Source organism: Sceloporus occidentalis, unplaced genomic scaffold, assembly GCF_023333645.1.
Source record: "Sceloporus occidentalis isolate IW3139 unplaced genomic scaffold, rSceOcc1.0.p SCAF_4, whole genome shotgun sequence".
NCBI classification, from domain to species: Eukaryota; Metazoa; Chordata; class Lepidosauria; order Squamata; family Phrynosomatidae; genus Sceloporus; species Sceloporus occidentalis.
Window position 1 is genome coordinate 145,798,868 of NW_028316984.1, and position 24,536 is coordinate 145,823,403.

Consider the following 24,536-nt stretch of genomic DNA (forward strand, 5'->3'; position numbering starts at 1 on the left):
GATTCATGGCTGAAACAGTTTTCCACCATAGTTGCTAATGAGCTTAAATAGTTGAGCCAACTGCCCCCCTCCTCAGGCTATGCCTTATACAAAAGATCCAGAGCTCCCTGTCCTATGTCATCTACCTAACATGCAGTTCTTGCCCTTCCAATTCCTCCAAAGAACTACGGCAGGGCTAGATCTAACATTGCAACTATGCAACCAAGTTCAGAAGCAGAGGCAATTCATTCCTCTGATGAGGAGCCAACAGGGAGAACAGTCCCTACCTTACCTTTTTCTAGAGATCTTGATGTAACCTCCCTTCACTCAATGTATCACAGGGATTTTTCTGACTCTGAAGAAGGGGAATGAGTTACTCCTTTTTCATCTGATTTCAATGACATAGTTAAAACAGAATGGGAATAACCTCACATGAAGCAGATAGAGCTTTAATGTAGCGCAATTCCTCCAGAAGTGATGAATCTTCTTAAAACCTTCTTCACTGATGTGCCAATTTTAGCGCTTCTGCTTTGGCACCCCAGGAAAGAGATTTGGCCCTTAAGGACTCTAATGAGAAGAGGGAAGACACTTCACTCAAACACTTCCATGAGGCCTCTGCCTTCTCTGTATATCTTCGACAGCATCTCATTGCTCGGGTGGCCATATTATGGGTGCAAGATATATTTAAAAACCAGGGCCTAGATACAAATTCTCTACATAAAGCCTTACCTAAGATCTGTAATTCCTTAGTCTTTGTAGCTGATGCTTCCAGAGATTCCTTGACCTTTTCTGCTCGCTCAACTGTAGCCAGAAGATCCATTTGGCTATGAGACTGGCCTGATACTGGACTTCAGATTTGTCAACTGGTCTGTAAAGTACAGGCACTTCCAGATTGAGAGCCTTTAAACAGTCATCACATACTTCCAGGGGATTGGTTCCTTTCAGTAGATCTTTTGGAAGCTTATTTTCATATTATTACCCAGTCCATCTCACAAATACCTTTGTTTCTGTTACCTTAGTGCCCATTATCAATTCAAAGCCCTGCCTTTTGGGCTGATCTTGGTCCATCATCACCAAGGTGCTGGTGGCCCACTTAAGACTGCAGGGCATCCGTATCTTCTCTTAAATGGGCGATAGCCTTTTGAAGTGACATACCCCCAGGGGCCCAACCCAACAAACCTTAGCAACCACTTTGTCAGTTCTTCAGGCTCTTCATGGTCTTCAAACAAAGTAATCTTTCTTCAACATATAGATAGTCTTTTTAGGAGCTCTAGCAGACAGAGAAAGGGTTCTCATTGCTCCTCTGCAGAGAGAATAGAAAAAAGAAGGGAGGCTCTTCCGTTCATGAAAAAAGAGGTCTATACCTAATGACACTGACACATCTATTTAACATGATGATTTCTTGCATTCACCTATCCATTTGTGTAAAGTTCCACTCTCTTCTGTTGCAGTGGCTTCTCTGACCCTTTTTGAAACTCATATCAAGACATCAGCTCGTCAAGATTTATCTAACCTGGGAGGTTCAAACATCACTCCTACTCTGGACAAACATTCACAATCTTTCTCTTGGGTTACCCCTCCCATTTTTACAAAGCATTACAGGTTGGACTATTTGCCTCTACCAGGGCTTCCTTTTGGCAGAAAGATGCTTCAACATGTCCTGTCAGATTAATCAAATTTCTTGCCACCTTCCTCCCAAAGTATATTTATGCTAGGATAATTCTCTTGCTTGGATGACTCCTTCTCCACTGGCTAAGAATGGCACACTGGAGAACATATCATGAAAGTCCATTCTACCCAAGGAGAATGAGCCATTCAGCCCCACTCATGGGTGACAAGACTACTTTTCGTTTTTTCAGAAGCTTCTTTCTGTTCACTCTTTTCCTTTTTCTGGGCATGGGAATCAACTGAGAAGGAGTTAGGGATAAAAAAAGAAATACTCTTCAAAAATAATATGTGATCCCTTGCCTTGCATGGGCAGTGACTGGAATTAACCCTGTCTTGGATGCCTCCTTCTCCTTGGCTAGAATGGACCTTCACGGTAAGTTCCACAATGTGCTATTCTGTCAATCAACTGAATTAGTGTGTGTATGTGTGTGTGTGCGTGTGTGTGTGTGTGTGTGTGTGTGTGTGTGTACATACACATAGACATACCATATACTGCAAGACTTATATGCAGCAGGCTTGAAATCATTCTTTTATTCTTTCCCCTTCTAGACAAAGAAAGTCTCATCACAGATAGTGGAAAGCTTTATGCCCTAGATGTTCTGTTGACAAGATTGAAATCTCAAGGACACAGAGTCCTTATCTACTCTCAGATGACACGGATGATTGACTTGTTGGAGGTAGGAAACATATCACCTGTATGAAAGGGAATCAGAAGCTAATAGCTGAATAAATCTAGTATTTGACATGAAATCGTTTAAGAAAAGCTAGAAAACTTTTCTTCAACACAGGGTTAATGGTCACTAAAACAGAACTAATATCATCTTACTGGCATCTTACTGATTTTTTTTTCTTCCAATGTGCAACCTAGACCTATGGCACTGCAACATTGTTATGCAGTAATGCTATTTCTACTACCTTCTGTCTCTGATGAGAAAGCAGACCCATGCAGACCTTTCTTCATCCCTGCCAGAGAAAAATATATTAGGCAGCGTAACTTACTGAAGGTGTAAGCAACTGTAGCAGCACCTGGGGACACTATTCCAGTTAAAAATGGCACATCTTGAAAACTAAAGAAGAATGTTTCATTGTAACAAGAAGGCACATACTCCTTATATTCCTTGCTTTAAAAGGATGGGAGGCTGCCACCACTGTTATGTATTTGGCAGTGGCATGGCATGCAGCTCCCAGTGAGTTCAGGGGAACCCAGTGCACCCTCTGTGCCCCCATAAGATGCCATCAGAGCTCTGAATGAATTACTTGATTATTTCAGTCTGAATAATAGAGGTGGTGGATATGAGGGTGGGCGAGCTTTACAAACTTTCCATCATTCCCAGTGGACTGGAAAAAGAGACAAATGAAATTACTAAATGTCTCTGTTGCTATAGTTTTTTGTGAGTTTTTCAGGCTTTGTGGCCATGTTCTAGAAGAGATTATTCATGGTGTTTCACCAGCATCTGTGGCTGGCATCTTCAGAGAATGCTGGCATGGAAGAGAGTAGGGTATGTATATATACAGTGGGCCCTTGCTTCACATGGGAGATCCATTCCGGATCCCCCTCCCCCCGCATAAACCAAAATGCATGTATGCTCGAGCCCCATTATATCCAATGGGGTTTGCGCTTGACCTGCAGCCACGCGCACCTTTTGCAAGCCCCACTGGATAGAATGGTGCTTGTGCTCACTGCACAGCCATGTGCATGCACTGCGCATTCTCCCCTCTCCCAGGCGGCCTCAGCGTAAACTGAAAACCGCCTATAACGAGCCCCGCATATAGTGTGGTTCACTGTATACTGTGTGACCCCTGGGTGGTTTTCATTTGCATTTTGCTGGGTTTTAGTGTTTTTCAGGACTGTTAGCCAAACTTTCCTAACACGAATCAAGAAACATGAGAGACAGTGCAGACTGGGTCTGCCACAAAAATCAGTGATAGCAGAATATATTATAAACATCCTGAGCATAAAATGCTATTTGAAAACTCTGAAATTCTGGGTCATGCCAACAACTATCAGGTCAGAATGCACAGGGAAAGCCACAAACACCAAGACAACTTCAGCAAGAAAGAAGAAATCCTTAAAGTTAGAAAAGGGCCAGTACACACTGCCATAAAACGGCATGCTCTCGGCGATACTAGGGTTAGGGAGCGTGCACCAACCGCATGCTCCCTACCCCTAGTACTTGGGGGGGCGCCATTATTATGTGGCGGCGTCCCAGGCCGCTTACGGTGGCCTGGCAGAGGCACAGAAATGAGCTCTGAAATGGAGCTCCTTTTGAGCCCCACATCATTGCTGTGGCAATCAAACGGCCACATCAACAATACAGAGGAGAAAGGGCCATGGTGGCCACCCCTTTCTCCTTTTTAGCGCGAGGGTGCCATTAGCCCTAAGGCTCAAGGGCACCCCTTTTTCAGGCATTTTGCCGCTTCTCTTTGGCCGGGAAAAATGATGGATTCGGGCCACAGGGCTGCCGGTGAGGCTGCCCTGGCCCCAATCCACCGTGAAAAGTGGCGGGTGCAGGCCGCCCCTTTGGGGCAGCCTGTACCGTGCAAAAGTTTGGGTACCAGTCCTGAAAAACACTAAAATCAAGACCAGCAAAATGCAAATGAAACCACCCAGAGTCAGGGGTTTTCCCAGCAGACAATGATCACTAATTAAAAAGACACTAATCCTCTCTGCATATCCTCCCACCCTGAGGCCTTGCCATTCAGCAACAGAACAATACACAGATTAACATGGAAATCACTCCTCTGTACCCAGGGTCACACAGTATATATAAATATATACCTCACACCTCTTCTATGCCAGCATTCTATAAAGTTGCCAGCCACAGATGCTGACGAAACTTCAGGAATAAACTCTTCTAGAACATGGCCACATAGCCCAAACAATCCCCAAAAAACTATGGATGCCGGCCATGACAGCCTTCGACTTCACATTTCTCTGTTGCCTCAGTAATCAGCTCTTTCTTTTTGAGGTTGATTTCAGTATTTGGAGGATTAGTCTTTCTAGTGTCATGATAACTGTGTCAGCTAAAGAAGCTTAATGAGAGGGTACTCAAGTGATTTTAATATAGCTATCTTTCTAGCATTAGCCATCAGCTTCCCTTTCTACTTAAAAACAGAATACTACAGTCTATTCTTGGTTAAAAATCAGAAAGGCTTTTTGGAAATAACTTATTAATCTTTCAGTGTAATTAATATATGTTGATATTAACACCCTGAATACCTCATTTGAATATTATTGTGTTATAGTTTATTATTCTAGCCTGCAGCACCTTTATTTGATCTATGTTAAAATATTGTTACATTATGTAAACTCTTCTGGTGTTGCTGAGAACCTCTATGAGCATCATTTACCATGAAAAAGCAGCATACAAATAATCTGGTGATTATGATATTAACGAAAGTTCTAATATAGAACACTAAGCCCTAGTTCTATCCCTACTTTAGTGCAATTTTTGGCATGCTTAAGACAGATTTCTATACATGCTGCCCCATCCCTCAAATGGAAGCACTGAGTACATTCTTGGACAGAACAATCTCTTCTAAAGTTGGGAGCAAACATAATTCATGTTTTTTGTGGCTTAGGTGACTGGGCCAGATAGATATCTTTCTCATCTGGGATATTTCAGCTCCATTCTGGCAGTGGCCTGGAGTCTTCACATATCTTTTTCATTTGCCACTGGAGTTGTAACAGAGAGAATCCCAATGCAGCCACAAAAACAGCAAGGACAATCTCCAGAAGTGGGTCATGTAAATCTTGCCTGGCTGGCTGACATTCCGAAATCTAGGTCTGCCTTTGCTTCCAGTTGTACCTTTTATTGAATGACAACTTTCCTAGGTTATAGAAAATAAAAGAAAATAGGACCAAGTGATCCTCCACTAAGTGAAGTAATGTTAAGGACTAACTTTTCTCCCAAACTAAAAGCCCCATGCAGTAGGTTTGCTTGATTGTGCATAAGAGATGGTGTTATTCTAGGGCTCAGGACAATAGAGCATGTGTAACCCTCATGTGTGATTTTCAGTGAAGGTAGCATCTCTGATGTCCCTAACAGTTTCAAGACTACATATTAAAAATTGCATTTATGGAGCGGTGGATGATAAAACTGGAATTCCAGGATGGTGGTTTCTTCACCTGTTTCCAAATCCTGCATTTGTGGCAAGCAGTCACCAAATTATAAAAAACACATAGTTCTGCCAATATTAAATGGACTTTAATTTACATGAGTTCAAATGCAGATGGGTGAGCTAATCTTTGTGGATTAACACAAAAATAGTCTCCAAGAAAATCTTGAATCCTTTTTCTGACAGCTTTAGGTAAAATTTTAAAGAGATGTGAAGCTATTTTTTTCATGTTATGATTATAACTAGTCCCAAATTATGTAGGTGAGAAATAATGAAGCTGCTGTGAGCTTGAAATCAGTGACACACTGGGCTGTTAACATAACACATTAATTGAATGTTAAATCACAAAAAGTCACACTCAGTATCCTTTTACTGCGGTGTCCAGCCAATTCAGAAGAGGTACGCTTTAGCAGTACTGTATTTTATTAACAATTTTATTTTGTATTTATTTTTATAAAACTATTATTATTATTATTATTATTATTATTATTATTTATATACTGCCTTTTCCTTGTGAAATCAAGGCGGATTACAAAACAAAGGTATCAAAAATGCAAAATACACCAACCCATCAAATACATCACAGCAATATTATAACAATAAAGTAATTATACAAAAAATAAAGAATACAGAGTACAACATCCAAAATACATAGCATAATACATAGCATAATAATGGAGGCATAACATAGCATAATAATTTAAACGGCAATCCCCGGCACTTCCCTGGCAGCAGAACAGCTATCAATATCAAATTACATATGTTAAAATTATATGACATGGCATAATCAAGCATAACATAACATAATAAGTAATAAAACAATCCCTAACTCTCCCGCAACAACAAAATAACAATCAAATACAACTTACATGCTTAAAATAGTTATACTAATTAATTATAAAATAGATAGAGAACAGGCAAATGGAGTAGGACCATCAGGGGCAGGCTGGGCTGTTTAAGATTAGTATTGTCTGCATCCCCTAGTCCACTATTAACAGTAATCTCCCTCTGCCTGTTGCCATCTCTCTCTATAGTAATAGTAATAATAATAATAATAATAATAATAATAATAATAATAATAATACATCCAGCCTAATGTCCATTGTAGGCTGATGATGTTCCCTGTGCTGGTTCCGCCAAGTATTCCGGCTTTTGAATTGCCACTCTCCCGGCATGCCTCCCTCTTGCCACTGCCAGACCGCTGGGCTCAGGTGTTTCTGTGCCGGTAGGGTGATGGTTCAGGGCTTGGAGCCTGTGTTTTAAGGGTGAAGCTTCTCTCCTCCTGGCTGTGCCGGTGGGGTCATGGTCCTGGGCTTGGAGCCTGAGTTTTAAAGTACAGCTGTCCTGGCCTCTCTCCTCCCAGCTGTAGACATTATGGGAAATTAGCATTATATGAAATTGTGGTGTTAGTAACTAGTATAAATTTGTTTAAACATTTAGAAATGCAATTGAAACCTGCATCTTTTTTTCTTTGTTTTTTATGTTTTTAGGAATATATGGTTTACAGGAAGCATACTTATATGAGGCTGGATGGTTCATCAAAAATATCTGAAAGAAGGGATATGGTAGCTGACTTTCAGAACAGGTATGTGTTTTGTTTTGTTTTTATTGATCGGGCAGCATATAAATAAATCCTATTATTATTATTATTAGTAGTAGTAGTATTAGGAAACTAACACAACAGGAGGCTTACGCAGTAACTGGTCAAAAATAGGAGAAAAAAACAACAAATAGTTATACTATATATCACTAAGTACAAATGTAAAAAATGCAAGAATGCTACAAAAATTCTAAACCAATATATATAATTGAACGATTCTAAATGAATATGAAATGATGATGAAATTAATATAGGAGAATAACAATTGTAAATAAAGAGTCCAACCCAAAAACACCTTGCAAGGATATAAGGTGCTGCAATGACAATTATTCTGTTTACTCCGGTGACTTCATCACAGACATTGTAGGGTGAATATCCCAATAATACTAATTCATTGAAAAGCCCGGCAATGCTGGCAATGTCCTGGAGCATTGATATTATCACTGATAGCAGATGGCTACCTCCGGAGTTGGCTACCTCCGGAGGCCATTTCGACTTAATTGTCTTCTTCAATAATGTTGTAACATTTCAATTCCGGATTACAATTCAGGAAGATATAGTTCCAGTAAGCTATTCCATGCTTCCATATTTTAGGCTATATTCAGCTTACAAGTTACAAAATCCATGAGTCACCAACGTTACTGAAGAAGACAATTAAGTTGAAACAGCCTCAAAACTCCAGAGGTAGCCATCTACTATCAGTGATAATATTAATGCTACTTGTGCCATTGCTTCAATTAACAGTTATATATTACTACAACCTCCGCAAGGTGACTTATCTTGGTTCTCCGGGACACTGCCAGCATTACCAGCATTGTGGTTTGCATTTTTTCCCTGTAAAATAACCCACTTGTCATTCACCTTGACAAATGAATCAATTAAAAATGAACCCGCTTCAGCCAGCCGAAGAGCAGATTTGAATCGATTCCAATCCACGTCTCATTCACACTTGAGCAGAATCAATTTGTTGAAAAAGTTGCAGAAAAAAGCAGCGTCAAAAAGGCCCTAGATTAGTAGATGGGTCTAGACCATTTGAGAGGCCAAATGCCTTTCAGCCCATCAAAACTGGTAGCCATGTTGATGGCCAGTGCTCAAAATGAGACGCTCATTCAGATCCATACTCTATCATGGGCAAGTGGATACCTTAGGAATAAGAACTTCACATCATCATCCTTAAATTCCTAGTAGCAATGAAGGCATTCCAAGTGTCTGAAAATTCTTAACAGAGTGTTGAGAGACCCTCTGTAATGGAGTAGCCCTTGACATAGTGACAGCGGAGTTGAAAATCATATGGTGGGACCATCCAGCAATGGAAAGCAGATCCTGTATACAACCCAATAACTTTTCTGAATTATCCTTCCCACCTCACCATCACTCCTAATATTGCAACAAAATTGTTTGTGCCAACAGGAGAGTAGTTAGAGTCAGTGAGGAAGGTGAAGAAGATGCAGGCAGACACAAGGAATCGTGAGGTTTGCAAAAGTAACTGCCCTCTCTGCCCCCCATTTTTCAAAAGTCTTTTGCAAAAGAACCCAAGTGGCAGCTCTATGAGAGAATGGTGTAGGATCTTCTTACAATACAGTGTCATTAAAGCGTCTGAGCTGTCTAAAGTCAAACAGCTGTTGAAGGGCTGCAGATTGTTTAATAGTTGCACTGCACTCTGGTAACCTTGTACTTCCAGTGTTATGGAACGTTACTTCATATCTCTGCAGTCTACAGACCACTAGGACCGAATTTCCAAACAGTATCCATGCTCTTTCACAGATGTCACTTGTTTTCCCACAACCATGCAGTTAAAGTATTTTGTCATGGATATTATTTGGATTTTAAGATCCATATCTGATGGTCACATAAATCTGTGCACTTACTTATCAGTCCTAAAGTATATAAAATCCTCCAGATCATAGAATCATAGAATAATAGAGTTGGAAGAGACCGCAAGGGCCAGATAATTCTTCTTCAATAACAAGCTGAAAGATTAATTCCTGCAAATCATTTTCATACAAATTTATCCTCATCCAAAACATTTCCTTATGTACAATCAAGCAGAGAAGGTACTGTATGGACAGAAATATACAGATATGCTTTACAGTGATTTCTACATTTACTGTGGTGCAAAGGTTCTTACACAATTCTGCGGTTAGCAACAAAAGTGTGTATATTCCTTGTTGACATAATACTCTGACTGACTGTAGAGATAATACAAGCTATGTCTACCAGTACTATGGACACCTACAGCCAAGGATTGAGAAAACAGTGAACAAAGTGTGAAGAATGAAATCTCCAGAAAGATCTCTCTAGTAATGAAATTTGCGGGAAATGTTTAAAAAGTTAAGAAAAATAGAAGTCTTTCCAGATTCAGTTGCTGGTGAGCAAAATGGTTATTCAGAGGCCACACAGTGCTTCAGAGCACTTCTGTGTACATTATTTTCTTCCTGTGCTCTGCCAAGGAGCACTACTACTACTTCCTGGGGCTCTTCAAACAGTTTGAATGGGTGCTCCTGAGACCTTCCAAACCAAGTGGCTTGGTCTGTGGAATCTTTCCTGAAAGGAAGCCATTATGGCTCAGGTTGTCATTGCACAGTGCCACAAGAAGTTTCTATCATCACCTTGCACATAATTCCTCAGAATAACTGCTATCACTGTTAATCCAGCAACAGTAAAGAAGAGAGAGAGAAGAGAGCAGGTTCATCAGCCTCCAGTGATATGGCATCTTACTCCACCTGTTCTTATGTCCTTGTGCATGTTTATTTGAAAGTAGCTCCCACTGCAGCATATTAAGCTTATTCACTAGTAAGCATGTTTAGGATTGCAGTCTTAGCCTGTTTCCAGACACATGAATATGTCATTGTAGGAACATTCATCTATAAGTCCAAAAATCTATGCTCAAAAATTGACCCCCAAATCCCAATTTGACTTATCGGTCAGTATGGTTTTGTGATAGCAGTTCTTTCATATTTCCCCATGTAGTGGGGAGAGAGTTTCTTTTTCTCTTGAGCCAAGCAGAAAGAGTCCTGGGTGACTAATTGCTGTTAAACAAACAAACAGGAACCCCCCACTAGCTGCCACTGTCTGGGGAGTGAAGGGTGAAAGCAAAGTTGAAACACTGAAGCAAAAAGCCTCAATTAGAGTCTCTTGCTATGCGTATACATACACACACTGAAGGAGCCTCCAAGTTTTACCCTCGACTTATCCACAGGTCATGGCAAAATCCATAATTTTAGCCCCCAAACCTGTCCTTGACTTATACATGAGGTCAACTTATAGTTGAGTATATACAGTAAGTAAAATACAGTACACATGCACTGTATGTGGGCGCACCACGCGCAGCATTAAGCATATGCTGAAAATGCTTGGCAATGAAAGAAATGGCTAGGCATGTGTGCCATGCCGCAAGCACACACCCCATTGTTTACAACAGGGTGCGAGCATACACATGGTTTCCCTTACACAGGGGGGCGGGCAGAACGGATCCCCCACATAAGGAAAGAGCCCACTGTAATTTTTTACAATAATTAAAGCCAAGCAAAATTATAGTTGACTCTGTTTTCGCAGGGGATCCGTTCTGGACACCCCCCCTCCAAAAAAAATGGAGACTCGAATGCATTCAAGCCGCATAGGCTTGAATGGGGCACACCCCTGCGAGTACACACCCCATTGATGGTAACGGAGGTCACCCCTTCGCTTATATTCAGGAACGCGGATCCCAAGTCCATGAGAAAGGAGGAGTGACTGTATTATGTCAGTATTACAGTGTGACTTGTATTTAGCCTCCTGATAGTAACATGTAGAATATTTAGAGCATACAATTGAAATGATGGTGCTTTTCTGTTTCTGTAGGAATGATATCTTTGTCTTCTTGTTAAGCACAAGAGCGGGTGGATTGGGCATTAATCTTACAGCTGCTGATACAGTAAGTAAACACCTTGGTTTCAACATAGAATCTTAATACTGTAGGATAAAAATGAACAAGCAATAAAACAGGATGTACAGTACACTATATGAACAAACTCTTAAAAGCCCATAATACTGAGAAAGTACCTTTACTGTACCTTTAATATGACTTTTCTGATGAATGATTGCATTATATTTGTGACATCTTTAATAAAACAAAGTATATTCTAAAAATGAACAGTGAAATATCACACATGCCTTATACCACTTGGGTTCATCAACAACAGAATCAGTTGTTTCTGGTTTCCTACATATTTTTCACCATGAAAACTCATTAAGTGACCAAATAAAATTGTCCAGCCACAAAATTATCCTGAGAGTAAATGCAAAGACCTTATACCATAAATTCAAGAGCATTAATAAATTGTGGGGAGTGATAAGAGAATGTTTGTTTGTTTTGTATTTTTGTTTTGTAATTTTGTTTTAAAATTTCCCCTGACAGGTAATTTTCTACGATAGTGACTGGAATCCAACAGTGGATCAGCAGGCCATGGACAGAGCACACAGGCTGGGTCAGACAAAACAAGTGACTGTATACCGATTGATCTGTAAAGGCACCATTGAGGAACGCATTTTGCAGCGGGCTAAGGAGAAAAGTGAGGTAAGATTAATAAAATGTGAAATAATGAAAAGGATATAATTTATTTGTTTATTTGTTTATTTCATTTGGCTGTCGCCTTTCTCCCAAAAGGGCTCCAAGGGATATTGAACAATGACCATTGAGAAACGAGGCATTCCTTTCCAGAAGAGGAAACATAATCTAATAGAGATTGATTGTATTGTGAAGAAAATATTCTGAATAGTGACCAAACTGTTTCTTTGTTTGTTAGTTCATTCATTCAGTGTATACCCTGCCTTTCTCCTGGTATGGGATCCAACGTGGTTTTCAACTAATTTAAGTTCCATGATTCAAATAAGGCCATAGAGAAAGGGTGGGTGATCATTGTATTTAGCCTCGGGTGGGAAAAAGGCTTTTTATGCCTGCCACGTATTTATTTAATACACTATAATCCTACCCTTCTTCCAGTATTGCATTCAAGGCAACATACATTGAGTTCCCAAGTGGTCTCCTATCTAGGCATTGACCATCTCTAACTCTGTTTAGCATCAGGAGCAAGGCTGCATTGTGCACCTTTAGATTATGCCATACCCATATAAACTAGATTGTGCAGGGCACTTAAGTACACTGGTGGTACACACCTACTTTATTGCTCAGGAAAATACTTCTTGGAATTAGAATGACTGTAGGTTTCCAATCACTGGGTGAAATGTGCCATTACTCACAGGTGCCAGAGAAACTCTCACAACTAACAACATTCTTGCAGAACTTATTGTTTCCTGCCCCACTCTCATAATGTGTTATCAACATGCTGTCTCCCTTTGTTTTCATTTGAGACTCAAACTATCCATGGCCTTGTGTTTCTATACATATTGGAATTTATACATTTTTGAAATACATTTTACAGTAAGGTTTCAACATAGCAAAATGTATATTTAACATTCTGGCTAAAGAATATGTTAAGCACAAGAACATATCAGTAGCATAAAATTTATTATGTCAGTTTCAGTGGTCATAACTACTATGAAGGCACCAGCTCCCTTTTGAACTTGGAAGCTAAGCAAAGTCAACCCTGGTTAGTACTTGGATGGGAGACCAGCAACAAATACCAGGTGCTATAGGCTATATTTCAGAGGAAAGAACTGGCAAAACCACCTCTTAATATTCTTTGCCTACATAAACCCTATGAAATTTATGGGATCATTATAAGTCAACAGTTGATTTAAGGCACATAGACACATACACATACAACTATCAACCATTTTGAAAAAATAATAGTGTGTCTTGATCTACTCCTGAGTGCTATACCAAAATAGTTCATCCCCACATCTTCTCAGTATCTCTGCCTATGGAGAAACTATGGACGGAAAGACTGATTAGTAGGTCTTCTTCTTTTTTTTAATGTAGATCCAAAGGATGGTGATTTCTGGTGGCAATTTCAAACCGGACACCTTGAAGCCCAAGGAAGTGGTTAGTCTGCTTCTGGATGATGAAGAACTTGAGAAAAAATGTATGTTAGAGTAAATTATTATTATCCTATCTTTGTCCAAAACATCACCAGCTCCAAATGTGTGCCTCTCTTTCCATTTGATGCTTTATCTACAAAATTATCTACCTCTACAAAATGAGGTAGATGAAGGAATCAGAGTTGAAAGAGTCCACAAGCACTGTCCAGTCCAGCTACCTGCCATGCAGTAATATACAGTGTTTAAAGACAATAGATGGATTTGTATTTAGGCACTGTTTTCATTGCTGCTTGCTGCAAAGTGTGCTCTTACTTGGAGTTTGTTTACGTGTGCCATGCAATGAAGTACCAAGTGCTGGGTAAATTTCTCTAATATACTTAGAGACAGTGTATTCTGCATAAGTACTCCCAGTACTTATTGACAGTCATTGAACCATAGTGTGCAGCAAAATAAAAATAAAGAAATGTAGTCAGCATTGATCTTTGAAACCTTTTAAATCAAAAGGTGAAAATAAGTTGGAATAGGGAGGCTATTTATTTTAATTTTCTTGTTTTTGCCTAATGGTCATTGTTGAACCTCCGTGAAAGGCATTTAACATTTTAGACTTCAAATTAAAATAGTGTGCAAATTATTTTTATTTTGCTATAATAGTGTAAATTTTTTTAAATGAACGGATGGGCCACAGTGGAAAGGGATGGAGATGGAAAGATAGGAGAATGAATTTAAATGAGCAACATCCTGTTCCTACAATACTTGACTAGACTTAAGTTTTACACCAAGCTTTGTATGATGACTGATAAAGATTTCTGACTGTATTTTTGAACTGATAGTGCGTCAGCGTCAGGAGGAGAAACGGCAGCAGGAGGAGACAAATCGTGTGAAAGAACGTAAACGAAAAAGGGAGAAGTATGCTGAAAAGGTACTTTGAACTAGCTTCTGCTCCTTTGTAGCATTATAACTTTAAATATGGGTCAGGTTCATTTCCCTTTTCCCACTTACCCCATATACATTACTTAATGCTTGAACTCTTTCTCCAGAAAGGAAGTCTTAAGTCATTGTAATGTGTTTGAAGCTCTCTTCTGAAGAGAGTGCAAGCCCCAATAAGTACTAATTGTGCTTTCTAAAGTAAATTTTCTTAAAATAATCATACACACCTGCCTTTTGGATGATCAGTATTTCTATCTTGGAAAGAATAACATCCAGCAGTCATCCTTAGTGGTCAGAATATATATATACATATATATTGTCCTCCTGCAGACATTTTTATCTAATTTGGTTAAATAAATGACTTTAATTACAGTAGATAGCTTTCGTATAAAATGTCTTAACTTGTGTATGAATTACTGTTTTAGATGGATTTTTAAAAATTATTAGGTGAATGCATGTAAAGGTGATCATGTACATAGCAATTATTTATAATACCTAAGTGGAGCTTCCTTTTTTAGAAGCATTTGCTGGAGTCAAAAGGAATGCATGGTGCCACCATATCCTGCTAGTATGATTTCTGGGGACATCTCACTACATTTGTATACTCACTAGAGTGCTGGACTATATGGTCCATGCTATAGGGGAGGGATTCTGGGAGTAATTTTTCCGAGCTCTGAATAGGATTCCTCTTCAAACTGAGCCAAAAGTCAGAAGTCAGGCAACTTACTTTACTAGATGATTACTGCTAGGTTTCAGCTAATAATAATGTACTGTGTGGTTGCCTGGCATATTGTCAGACATGTTTTGAGTATTTCTTCCATGTTTTTTGGCCTTAGGATAATTGTTTCTTTTTTCTGATTACAGAAAAAGAAGGAAGATGAATTAGATGGAAGGAAAAGGAAAGAAGGCACGAATCTGGTGATCCCTTTCCTTCCATCTGCAGATAACTCCAACCTCTCTGCAGATGGTGATGAATCATTTGTCAGTGTAGATTCTGCCATGCCTAGCCCTTTTAGTGAGGTAAGACTACCTTTACAGCACAACAGAGCTGTTTCATATATGACATTTGAGATGAGTGCAGTGAGGCAAGGAATTCATGAAAGTCTTGATTTTTAACAAGTGGTGAACTAAACTCTTCCAACAGCACTTCATACTTGACATTGCCATTTTTTCCTATAAATGATATCTGTAGGAAAATCATATTCATTCATATTTTCTTGAACAGATTATTCCCATTCTCTAATATACCACACAACATTGTAAATAAGGTAGAGCATAATTCACTATTGGTAAGTTAAATTGCACTCATCTGCCCTCAAAGTATTATATAGAATTTCATTTTATACTTTTATCTGCTGTTTTCATTTTGCTTTCCTGTTCCAGAACTGAGAATGTACTTTTCTATGTACTCTTCTCTTTGATACCTCATCAGAACTGTCTTACTCTGTGCAGTCACCTGTTTCTAAGCCCGAGTACCAAATTCCCAGGTTGGTTTGCCCCCTGTCTCTTTAAAGAAAACCAGGGGAACTTTCAATAAAGTGGGAAATCTGAACAGTGAAGTCACCTGATCTTTGTATAATTTCAATAATTTGTAAGCCACCTTGAGTCCTCTTACTGGGGAAAAAAGCAGGATATCAATGAAGTAGTAATAAAATAGTAATAATAGTTACTATTCGTATGAGATTTCACTTTTTCCATCATCCAAAGCCTCACAGAAGATAGCTATAAAAATTGCTACTGTGTTGTTAATACTTCTTCACATTTTATGGCTGTATAATGTAATACCTATTGCTAAATAAATAAATAAAATTAGTTTCATCCATTATGGAATCTTATTACTTTGTTAATCTACAGAATTCAGAATGAGATGCATTGATAATTGACTCATAAATAATTGTGATAAGAGAGGGAAATTGCATGTGTTTCTGAAGATGGGAGTATTTCTCCCTGAAGAGGGACATACACAGTTAAAGGAAAACATAAATTTTTCACCAACCAATATCAGTTCTATTGTGATCTTGATTCAAGCTAAGCAGGGCCAAATCATAAAAGGCAGCATTTGAACAGATAAAAGTGACTTGGGCTATGTATACATGCTCCTCAGAGAATGAACCTTGTTGAACACGGGGAATCTTAACTTTTGAGTAAACAGATCTAAGTCTGGACTGCCCGTCCTCCTGCTGTTTCTGAAGCAACCCGTGATTGTCAAGTGAATTTTTTTCATTACAAGTTCAATGACGAAAAGAAATCAGGGGCATACTCCACTCATGGGAGGGATCTGTTTTGACATGTGAAAGGTCCATCTGTCTTTTGTAGTTTAGATTAACTAATGATAAAAAGAATGAGCAAGGAATGCAGCCTTATCCTGTCTCTAGTAGCTAGCAGGAAATGTTGGGGGTAGATTACTTGTTAAATTATTCCCTTTTTCATACATTTGTTAAACTGGTTAATATCTCTCCTCTTAGAATTGCCCCTCCCCCATATAATACATTCACAAATTGATACTGAATGCAGCAAAAAAGAAAATACTCTTCAGTTGACTTGAGAGGTGGTGTTTAGCTTGCTTTGGATAAAGTTACACTTAAAAGAGTTCATAAAAAGAAATGCTGTTAGATTATTATTATTATTATTATTATTAACCTTTATTTATGAAGTGCTGTAAATTTACACAGCGCTGTACATACAATCTTTATAATTAGATGGTTCCCTGCCCTCGGGCTCTGGCCCTTACTTTGGATGCCTGAATAATGTTGATGGTACAAAGAATTTTCATCCATATAGCATATGTCCCTTCTAGATAGATAGTGTCCCTTGATAATTTTCAGGATAGATAACTGTTATTGTGGGGCTGCCCTTTGAAGATGGTTTGGGAACTTCAGTTGTGTCATGAAGTGGCAGCCAGATTCCTGAGCATATCCCACTGTTTTAAAATGTCTACACAGGCTTTTAGTGTACTGAGGTTCAATTCAGGTTTCTGCTTTCAACTTTTAAATGGTTCAGGATCATGTTAAAATTAAGACATTTTCCCCCTGTTTGAATAAAATCTGTATTTGTGAAGATAGCTAACCTTTTACTTTCTGGTAGAAAAGCAGCCCAAACAATATTTTTATATAATATTTAAGAAATATTCAGCTGCGCACTATCCTGAAAGACAGCAGAGGTTTAGAAATGCCTCACCCATACCTCCAAAACTGATGCAGACCAAAAGTTATGTACAGCCAGCCCTCCTCATAGGCAGGCTTGCCTTCTGCAGCTTTGAGCTTACGCAGAAGGCAAGCACCATTAGAAGTAATGAGGCACCTACCTGCACCGTGCGCCCTGCGCGCCACAGCAAGCATGCACCTCATTATTTCCTATAGGGCTTGAGCATATGCTCATTTCCCCATACGCAGGGGAGTCCGGAACGAATCCCCCATGTATAGGGAGGGCAGACTGTATAATATGGTATATTAGCTAGATTATTACACTAGGAAGACCTGGTTTCAAATCCCCACAAGGTCATTCACTCCTCTCAGCCTGACATACTTCAGAGGGTGATTGTAAGAATACAATCTTGGAGGGCACCATGGAGGAAAGATGGGATATAGGCCTTACAGTGGGCCCTCGGTATCCTCTTAGATTTGATTCCAGGATCCCCTGCAGATACACAGCTCCCATTAAATACAATGGAATAAATAGTAAAATGATGTCCTTTATATAAAATGACAAAATAGGGTTTGCTTTTTGGAATTTATATATTTTTAAAATATTTTCAAACAGTGGATGCTTGAATCTGCATGAAAAATCTGTGGATATAGAGGGCTAATGTACTCTTTTTATTATTTTTCTTCCTACTATTGGTTCTGACCTCATTCTGTTAGGAAGAATTGCTGGTGCTCAAAGTCTTGATGGCTGAAAGAAGCCATTACTTTGTATCAACACATAATGAAAGTCAGTATTCCAGCACGGAGTAAGACAGACCTCTTCATGGGGTAAAACATTGAGCTATGGCATTTCTGTTGCTCTTTCAGAGTTAAAATTGAAAAAGGATCACTTCCAGTTGCAACACAGTGTAGTTATTTCCCACACAGTGTACTTGTTGGTGTAATTAAAACTTAAAGTAATGTATTTTTATATTGTCTAGATTTCCATCAACAGTGAGTTGCACATGGGATCCATTCCACCTGATGAAAGCAGCAATGACATGCTGGTGATTGTAGATGATCCAGCATCTTCAGCACCTCAATCAAGAGCTACCAATTCCCCTGCTTCCATCACAGGCTCAGTCTCTGACAACATGAATGGTTGGTATTTGTCTATAAATTTGTTCCAACACTACATGGCATAATTCCTGTACTTCTGCATTGCTTATCAGTATGGGCTTTACCTAAGGGCCAGGGAAGGGGAAGTCTAGGAAAGAATATCACCTTCATATCTGTTAGGTTAATGGACTCTGACATGTTTAATCATTCACGGTCTGTCTAACGATTTTGCTTTTAAATAGGACTGCATATTTAGGAGAATGTGTGATTTGATAGTGTGAGCTTTGATGCAGATGGCTCCAAGTAACATGAATTTATTGGATAGTTTTAGTCATGGCACTCCCTCACTCTCAGTTCACATATATATTGTACAGATAATAATACTAATCTAGCACAATATAAATGCTGCAGGATTTGGGTGGGATAACCCTCTACAGATCTTTTTCCTTTTCAGTTCTTGGCTTCTTCACTGTCTATCTAGCAGGAGGGATTGACTAGAAAGACATCCAGGAGAGAAATTTCTTGCTGTCTGGCTCATTTGACCAAGTTGTGTGGCCTGTTTCATGTTGGGAGGCCAGGCAAACTGCAGTTATTTTATGCTATTTTATCTCATTCTTAAAGAGTTTAAAGTGTATCTTAAAACAGCTAAAAAGCTATTCAAAAGAGCAATCCTAGTGTGTTACCAGTAGTGCAGGTTCAGATATGTAGCCAAACAAAAACTTGCTGGTAGATATGTTGCTGAATATGTTGCTGAATACAGATAAATAATAATAATAATAATAATAATAATAATAATAATAATAATAATAATGTTTATTTATATTTCTCGCCTCTCCCAAGGTTCGAGGCGGGATTACATCAGTAAAAAAAAAGATTTATAAGATACAATTTACACAATATTATATAATGCAGTATACACACACACACACGATTATATATTATATAAATAGATATAATAGATAAAAGCTTTGTTTTGCATCTCTTCATTCACTACACCACCAGTTCAGCTTTGGCCTTGTTTGATCGCTAAAATACTATCAAGTAGTAGAGGTAATAATTTTCTCTAAAAATATGATGTACTTCTATTCTTAGTCACCGCAGTTATACAGGCAATCCAAAATAAAACAAATTGCACTTACAGATTAATTTTTGTGGAACACCTTTTTTTCTTAGTAAAAGTCAAGCCACACATACTCAAAATTGCTAGAATAATATAAAATTAATGGGTGTTTCTACTGGACTATTTGTTTCATGACAGATTTATCTTTGCTTTTTGAGTTATACAGAAATCTTCAGCAAGGAGAGTGAGCTAAATTCCATGTGCGCAGATCAAATTTATCCCCTAAGGCACATATCTAGGTCACTGGGAAGATCATAAAATATTACCATAAAATATTTAGAAAGGTATCTCAGATTACAGTGATAATTCAGGAAACCAAAACATATTTGCAAAGAATTGGCCTGTAAATTCAGCACCTGCTACTTTACACATACCCCTTAAAAGTATAGAGCAAGTTGATGTTTAGGACAAACATTGAGTGGGAATAATGGAAGAACCGAGGGGCTGTTGTCTGAAATAACTGTTTTACTAACAAAAACTGAGATTATATGTCTTTCTGTCTGTCTGTCTTAAAGAATGAGATACCTACAGTGTGAAAACATATGGGATTATAAAGAAGAAACAAATTGTGTTAATTACTAAGGTGTATTTAATTTTGGAGATCCCGTTTGTGATACACCACTAAATATTTCCACATCTGCTTTCTTCATTCATTTCATTAAGGAATTTCAATACAAGATATGCCTGTCACAGCACGAGGTCATTCAGGTAGAAGCCGAGGTCGGCCCAAAGGTTCAAACGGTGCATCAAAAAGCACAGGGAAGGGTCGGAGCCGAAAGTCTACAGCAGGAAGTGCAGCTGCCATGGCAGGTGCTAAAGCAGGAGCAGCCGCCGCCTCTGCAGCAGCATATGCAGCATATGGATACAATGTGTCCAAAGGTATGTGTGTGATATGGCACTGCATGTGTGGATTGCAGATCCTCAGCCAGGCATCCTTACAAATATCTCTAGTGTAGTTTAATCTCAGATGAAATGAATTATCAACATATATTATGTTTAAAGTTTTCATCTAGTTCCAGAGAGATAAATCATTCAGTAGAACTATACTGTAATAGCCTAAGAGATTTTTTCCTTACTGAATTAGTTTTGTCAGATTAAGCCTTACTGCAATATTGCAACCTTTCTTGTGTAAAAAAAGACCTTTCTTTCCACCAAAATCAGTGGGCTCAGATCCTTCATCTTATGTCTTGAATCTCCTTGTGGGTCGACGTCAGAACAGATGCTTCCTCAAAAAGGAAAAGAAGAAAGTGCTGATGTTGTCACTCAAAGTCATACTTAATATTAATCTCATAATTTTAATTTTGTCAGTAGTTAAAAAACCATATTTTGGATATGGCCTATTGGGAAAACATTCTGTTTTTTGTCACTAGGTATGTCTTCAGGCAGCCCTCTCCAGACTCCAATTATTCGGCATGCTGGACTTACAGATTTTGTACCATCAAGCACCTCTTCTCCCTTGAGCAAAGGAAACAGTGTTTGTGGTTCCTCAAAAACCTTAAACCTGACAAGTTCTTTGGTGCCAGAAGCCCCAATTCGAAAACAATATAAAGGAGCCCACACTTCAGGTGGGCGATAGTAATTCTGAATCCCTGGAACCTGTGTGTGTTCATATCAGCTTCCTGAGCAGCCTACACTTACCAGCACAAGGATATACAGATGATGCCTTGGTTCCATCCCTTATGTGGGTGTGAAGAGAAGCTTTCCTGCACTACTGAGGCAAGAGGTGTCTTGTGTGCACTTTCATGCATAGCCCAGATTTACTACCTTTGCAGATTTGTGAGGAGAAGCAACAGAGATCTGGGATGCGTGAACTTAACTTTTGCATTGAGTTTTTTCTGGCATCCTACAAATCATGCAGGAAGAAGATCCAGCGTCCGTGTAAGATTGGCTACAAGATCTCCTTTTGTTCATACCTGCACCAGCACCCACTCTCTTTGTCTTTTCAGGTTTCGTGTGGAATTCAATTCCATGCTTATAATGAGATCAGCATCTTACCTTTGGAGGTCCCCAGCAGATTTGGAGGAGCCTTTTGGTCAGTGCCCCTTTTTGAGGGAGCTGTGGAAACATAACTTGTTGGTTCTAATATGTATGAATGGTGGGATACCATGAAGAATAGATTTAAGGGAAAAGAGAGAGGAGTCTTGCACTGTGCCCTAGGAAGACTTGTTGTTACTATCATGCTTCTGAACTACCAAAGTACTGCTTGTTTGGTTGGTTAAACAAAAGTAGGACAGATCTGGGCTTTCAGAATGGCATTGCTATCTCTGCATCATTGTATGAAAGTTTAACATCACAGTACCAAGTTCTGTTGCATTTACTATCATAGCACTGGGTTTTAAGTATACTTTTTCCATTTGACTTACATGGAAATGTTAAGGCATTTAAAATAGAGCCATTTTGTATGTGATCTTTCAACAAGAAAGAGTTCTGAAAGGGGGAGAATGTCACCGCTTTTCTTCTCATTGTGCCATAGAAGAGCTTTCTGGTAATGTTTTAGGTTCCACAGTTTGCCATGTTGCAAAAGATGAACAATGGAAAATGTACTAACCCTACTTCCATAGAACCCATAGCTAAGGATTATCTTTTATTCCAAGCCATCCACTCACCATATGCTCTTTAGCAAGTCTCAATTGGCAACTGGGTCCATATCTAGCAGGTTAGACTTGCTGCACTGTGATGATCTGGCACTGTAGCACTGTTCTCTGAATCTCGTTAAAGTTGTCTAAGAGCAGCAAGATCATTAGTGCAACTCTTTGTCCTGATACTCCATTCTGAATGCACAAGAACCCTCTGCTTTAGCATGATATATATCAATACTGTCTGCATTGCACTGAGATGAAGGAGGAAGGCAGTTCTGCTTTCACGTTAACATTGATATTTGTTCTGGGCATTCTCATCTTTCAAGGGAGAACCAGGTGTCGAGGTGAAGATCTTAGCTAAGGCAGCAAAGGATTTTTCAGTCTCATGCACCTTTCCTGGCATCCCACAGTGTAGAGCAAGTGCTTCCTGTTGACTCTGCCTCTAATTTGCACACCTAAAAATAGCAGAAAAGAGTTCAGTTAAGATTGATTTAAAAAAAAACAAATTTGGAGGGAATAATTGGGTGGAGAGGGGATATTTAATTTAAATCATGAAGAGTTTACCCCATCTCCCTCAGATTCTACATGTGTATATATACAGTGTTTAGAGGGAATCAGAAAAAAATGCCAAGCTTTTTTTTTCCTCTTTGAATGTGCTGTCTATTTTTATAACTGAACTTGTACATATGTATAAAAAGAGACACATCTTTCTTTTACTAACTGGAGAAATGAATCTTAAATAAAATGGAGTGAGATAATTTTATGTAAATTCAGACTCCGGTTTATTGTTTCCATAGAGTGTGTGATGAGATCTTGAAACACAGTGTGTTCTGAAGTACATACATTGTAAATGTGTATAGATACAGGTAATGTATCAAGAAGTTTGAAGATCTCCTAACTAATCAGTAATGTCTCTTGTGAACATTTTCTTGTTTTTTGTTTATTGTTTTTCATATGTTGAAGCAATGAATATATGCAGTAGGATGACTGTAAGCTGGAAAAAAAAGAGAAGATTTCTTATTACTACAAGTTAATATAGTCATGGAGCCATCTGGCTGATAAACTGGTTATCAAAAACACAAGTTACAGTATTTTTTCGTTTCCCTGTCCTTGTGTTGATGGTCCAGTATGGAATTTTTCCCACTTTGACAGAAATGAAATATATTATGGGGGGAGGGGGAGATGAAAATCAGTTATAGTATAAGTGCTATGAAATGTAAGAGCACTCTGTGTAATATTATACATTATGTGTAGTGTTGTACACTGGTGGTGGGATATGGATTCCAGTACTTCCCCTTGTATCCTCTCCCTTAAACACCTTGGCAAATAACATCATTACAATTATTTCCCCTCCCCTATATAGTTTAGTAACAATATGCTCATCTGTTCAACCATGAAAGTATTTTGTGACGAGGTCAACATGATCCATTCACTGTTTCCCACAGCCTAGACTTGTAGTGAGAGAAAAGATTTACCCTTCTGTCCTGTTTGAATAGTTGGTGCTTAGTACTTATGGATTGTTCTGTGACTAGGCTAGAACCATAAGGAGTAAGATTCATATTATCATTTTATTTATCATGTGACATTGCATGAATTTAAAATGTTCAAACAAAACAGTCATGTCCAACAAAAAGGAGATGGTCTAGGAAAGTGGTAAGGTGCTTTCTACAAGCAGTTATATTTATAGACACTGTTTATTTGATGTGACTGTTTACATAGTCTCACTGTAGTGTTTATCACATGAGACTGAGCTTTAATGTAGGTTCTATGAGATTATCAAATGGCTGAGCTATGAAAAGCTGTATTTGCTCATCTTCAGCAGTCTGGGAAATGGTAGGATGTGTTTCCAGGTGTGCTTACTTGTGGGCAAGCAGCAGACTCCCCTGTTGGCTAAAATACCATGTGAAACCTGATGAGACTAGGTTAGGTCTATATATCTTTAAATATCATAGGAAAACATGTTGAAAGAGAAAGTTAGTGATTAAAATTTCCTAATCAGTTTGTGAGATTAGGTACTGCAAAAGAGCACTAGAATTATATTTTCTTCTTCGTGGTCTCTGCGAATCATACAAATGGGTTTCACTGCGCCTGCGCAGTGCTGTTCGGAAACTTCTGGAGTCACTGGGCAAAGTTTACTTTGCAACATATAGAAACTTTTTGGCGGTAACTCCGCCCACCCGTTATAAGGCCCCTGCCTTCCCGCTCTTTTCCCCAGTTCCTTTTTTCCGCCGCGCTAGCTGCTTCAGGGAACTTCGCTCGCTTTAGCTTGCAATCGGAATCACTTTCACTTTTGACCTCGGACCGTTTCTTGACCATTCTTTGTC

At 38.8% G+C, this 24,536-nt stretch overlaps 1 protein-coding gene across 3 annotated transcripts in view; it reads left to right on the forward strand.

The window, feature by feature from the left end:
• The window catches only part of INO80 (INO80 complex ATPase subunit), a 107,423-nt gene extending 84,448 nt beyond the window's left edge, over positions 1 to 22,975 (forward strand). For all 3 annotated transcript variants that reach the window (XM_089521919.1, XM_089521920.1, XM_089521921.1), the window contains 10 exons: positions 2,197 to 2,324; positions 7,257 to 7,351; positions 11,207 to 11,279; positions 11,763 to 11,921; positions 13,287 to 13,389; positions 14,176 to 14,264; positions 15,137 to 15,292; positions 18,396 to 18,555; positions 20,297 to 20,512; positions 21,004 to 22,975. In XM_089521919.1, the coding sequence (XP_089378045.1) occupies positions 2,197 to 2,324; positions 7,257 to 7,351; positions 11,207 to 11,279; positions 11,763 to 11,921; positions 13,287 to 13,389; positions 14,176 to 14,264; positions 15,137 to 15,292; positions 18,396 to 18,555; positions 20,297 to 20,512; positions 21,004 to 21,209 (1,385 nt within the window). In that variant the 3' untranslated portion in view covers positions 21,210 to 22,975. The remainder of the gene's footprint in view (positions 1 to 2,196; positions 2,325 to 7,256; positions 7,352 to 11,206; positions 11,280 to 11,762; positions 11,922 to 13,286; positions 13,390 to 14,175; positions 14,265 to 15,136; positions 15,293 to 18,395; positions 18,556 to 20,296; positions 20,513 to 21,003) is intronic.
• The last annotated feature ends 1,561 nt before the right edge of the window (positions 22,976 to 24,536 follow it).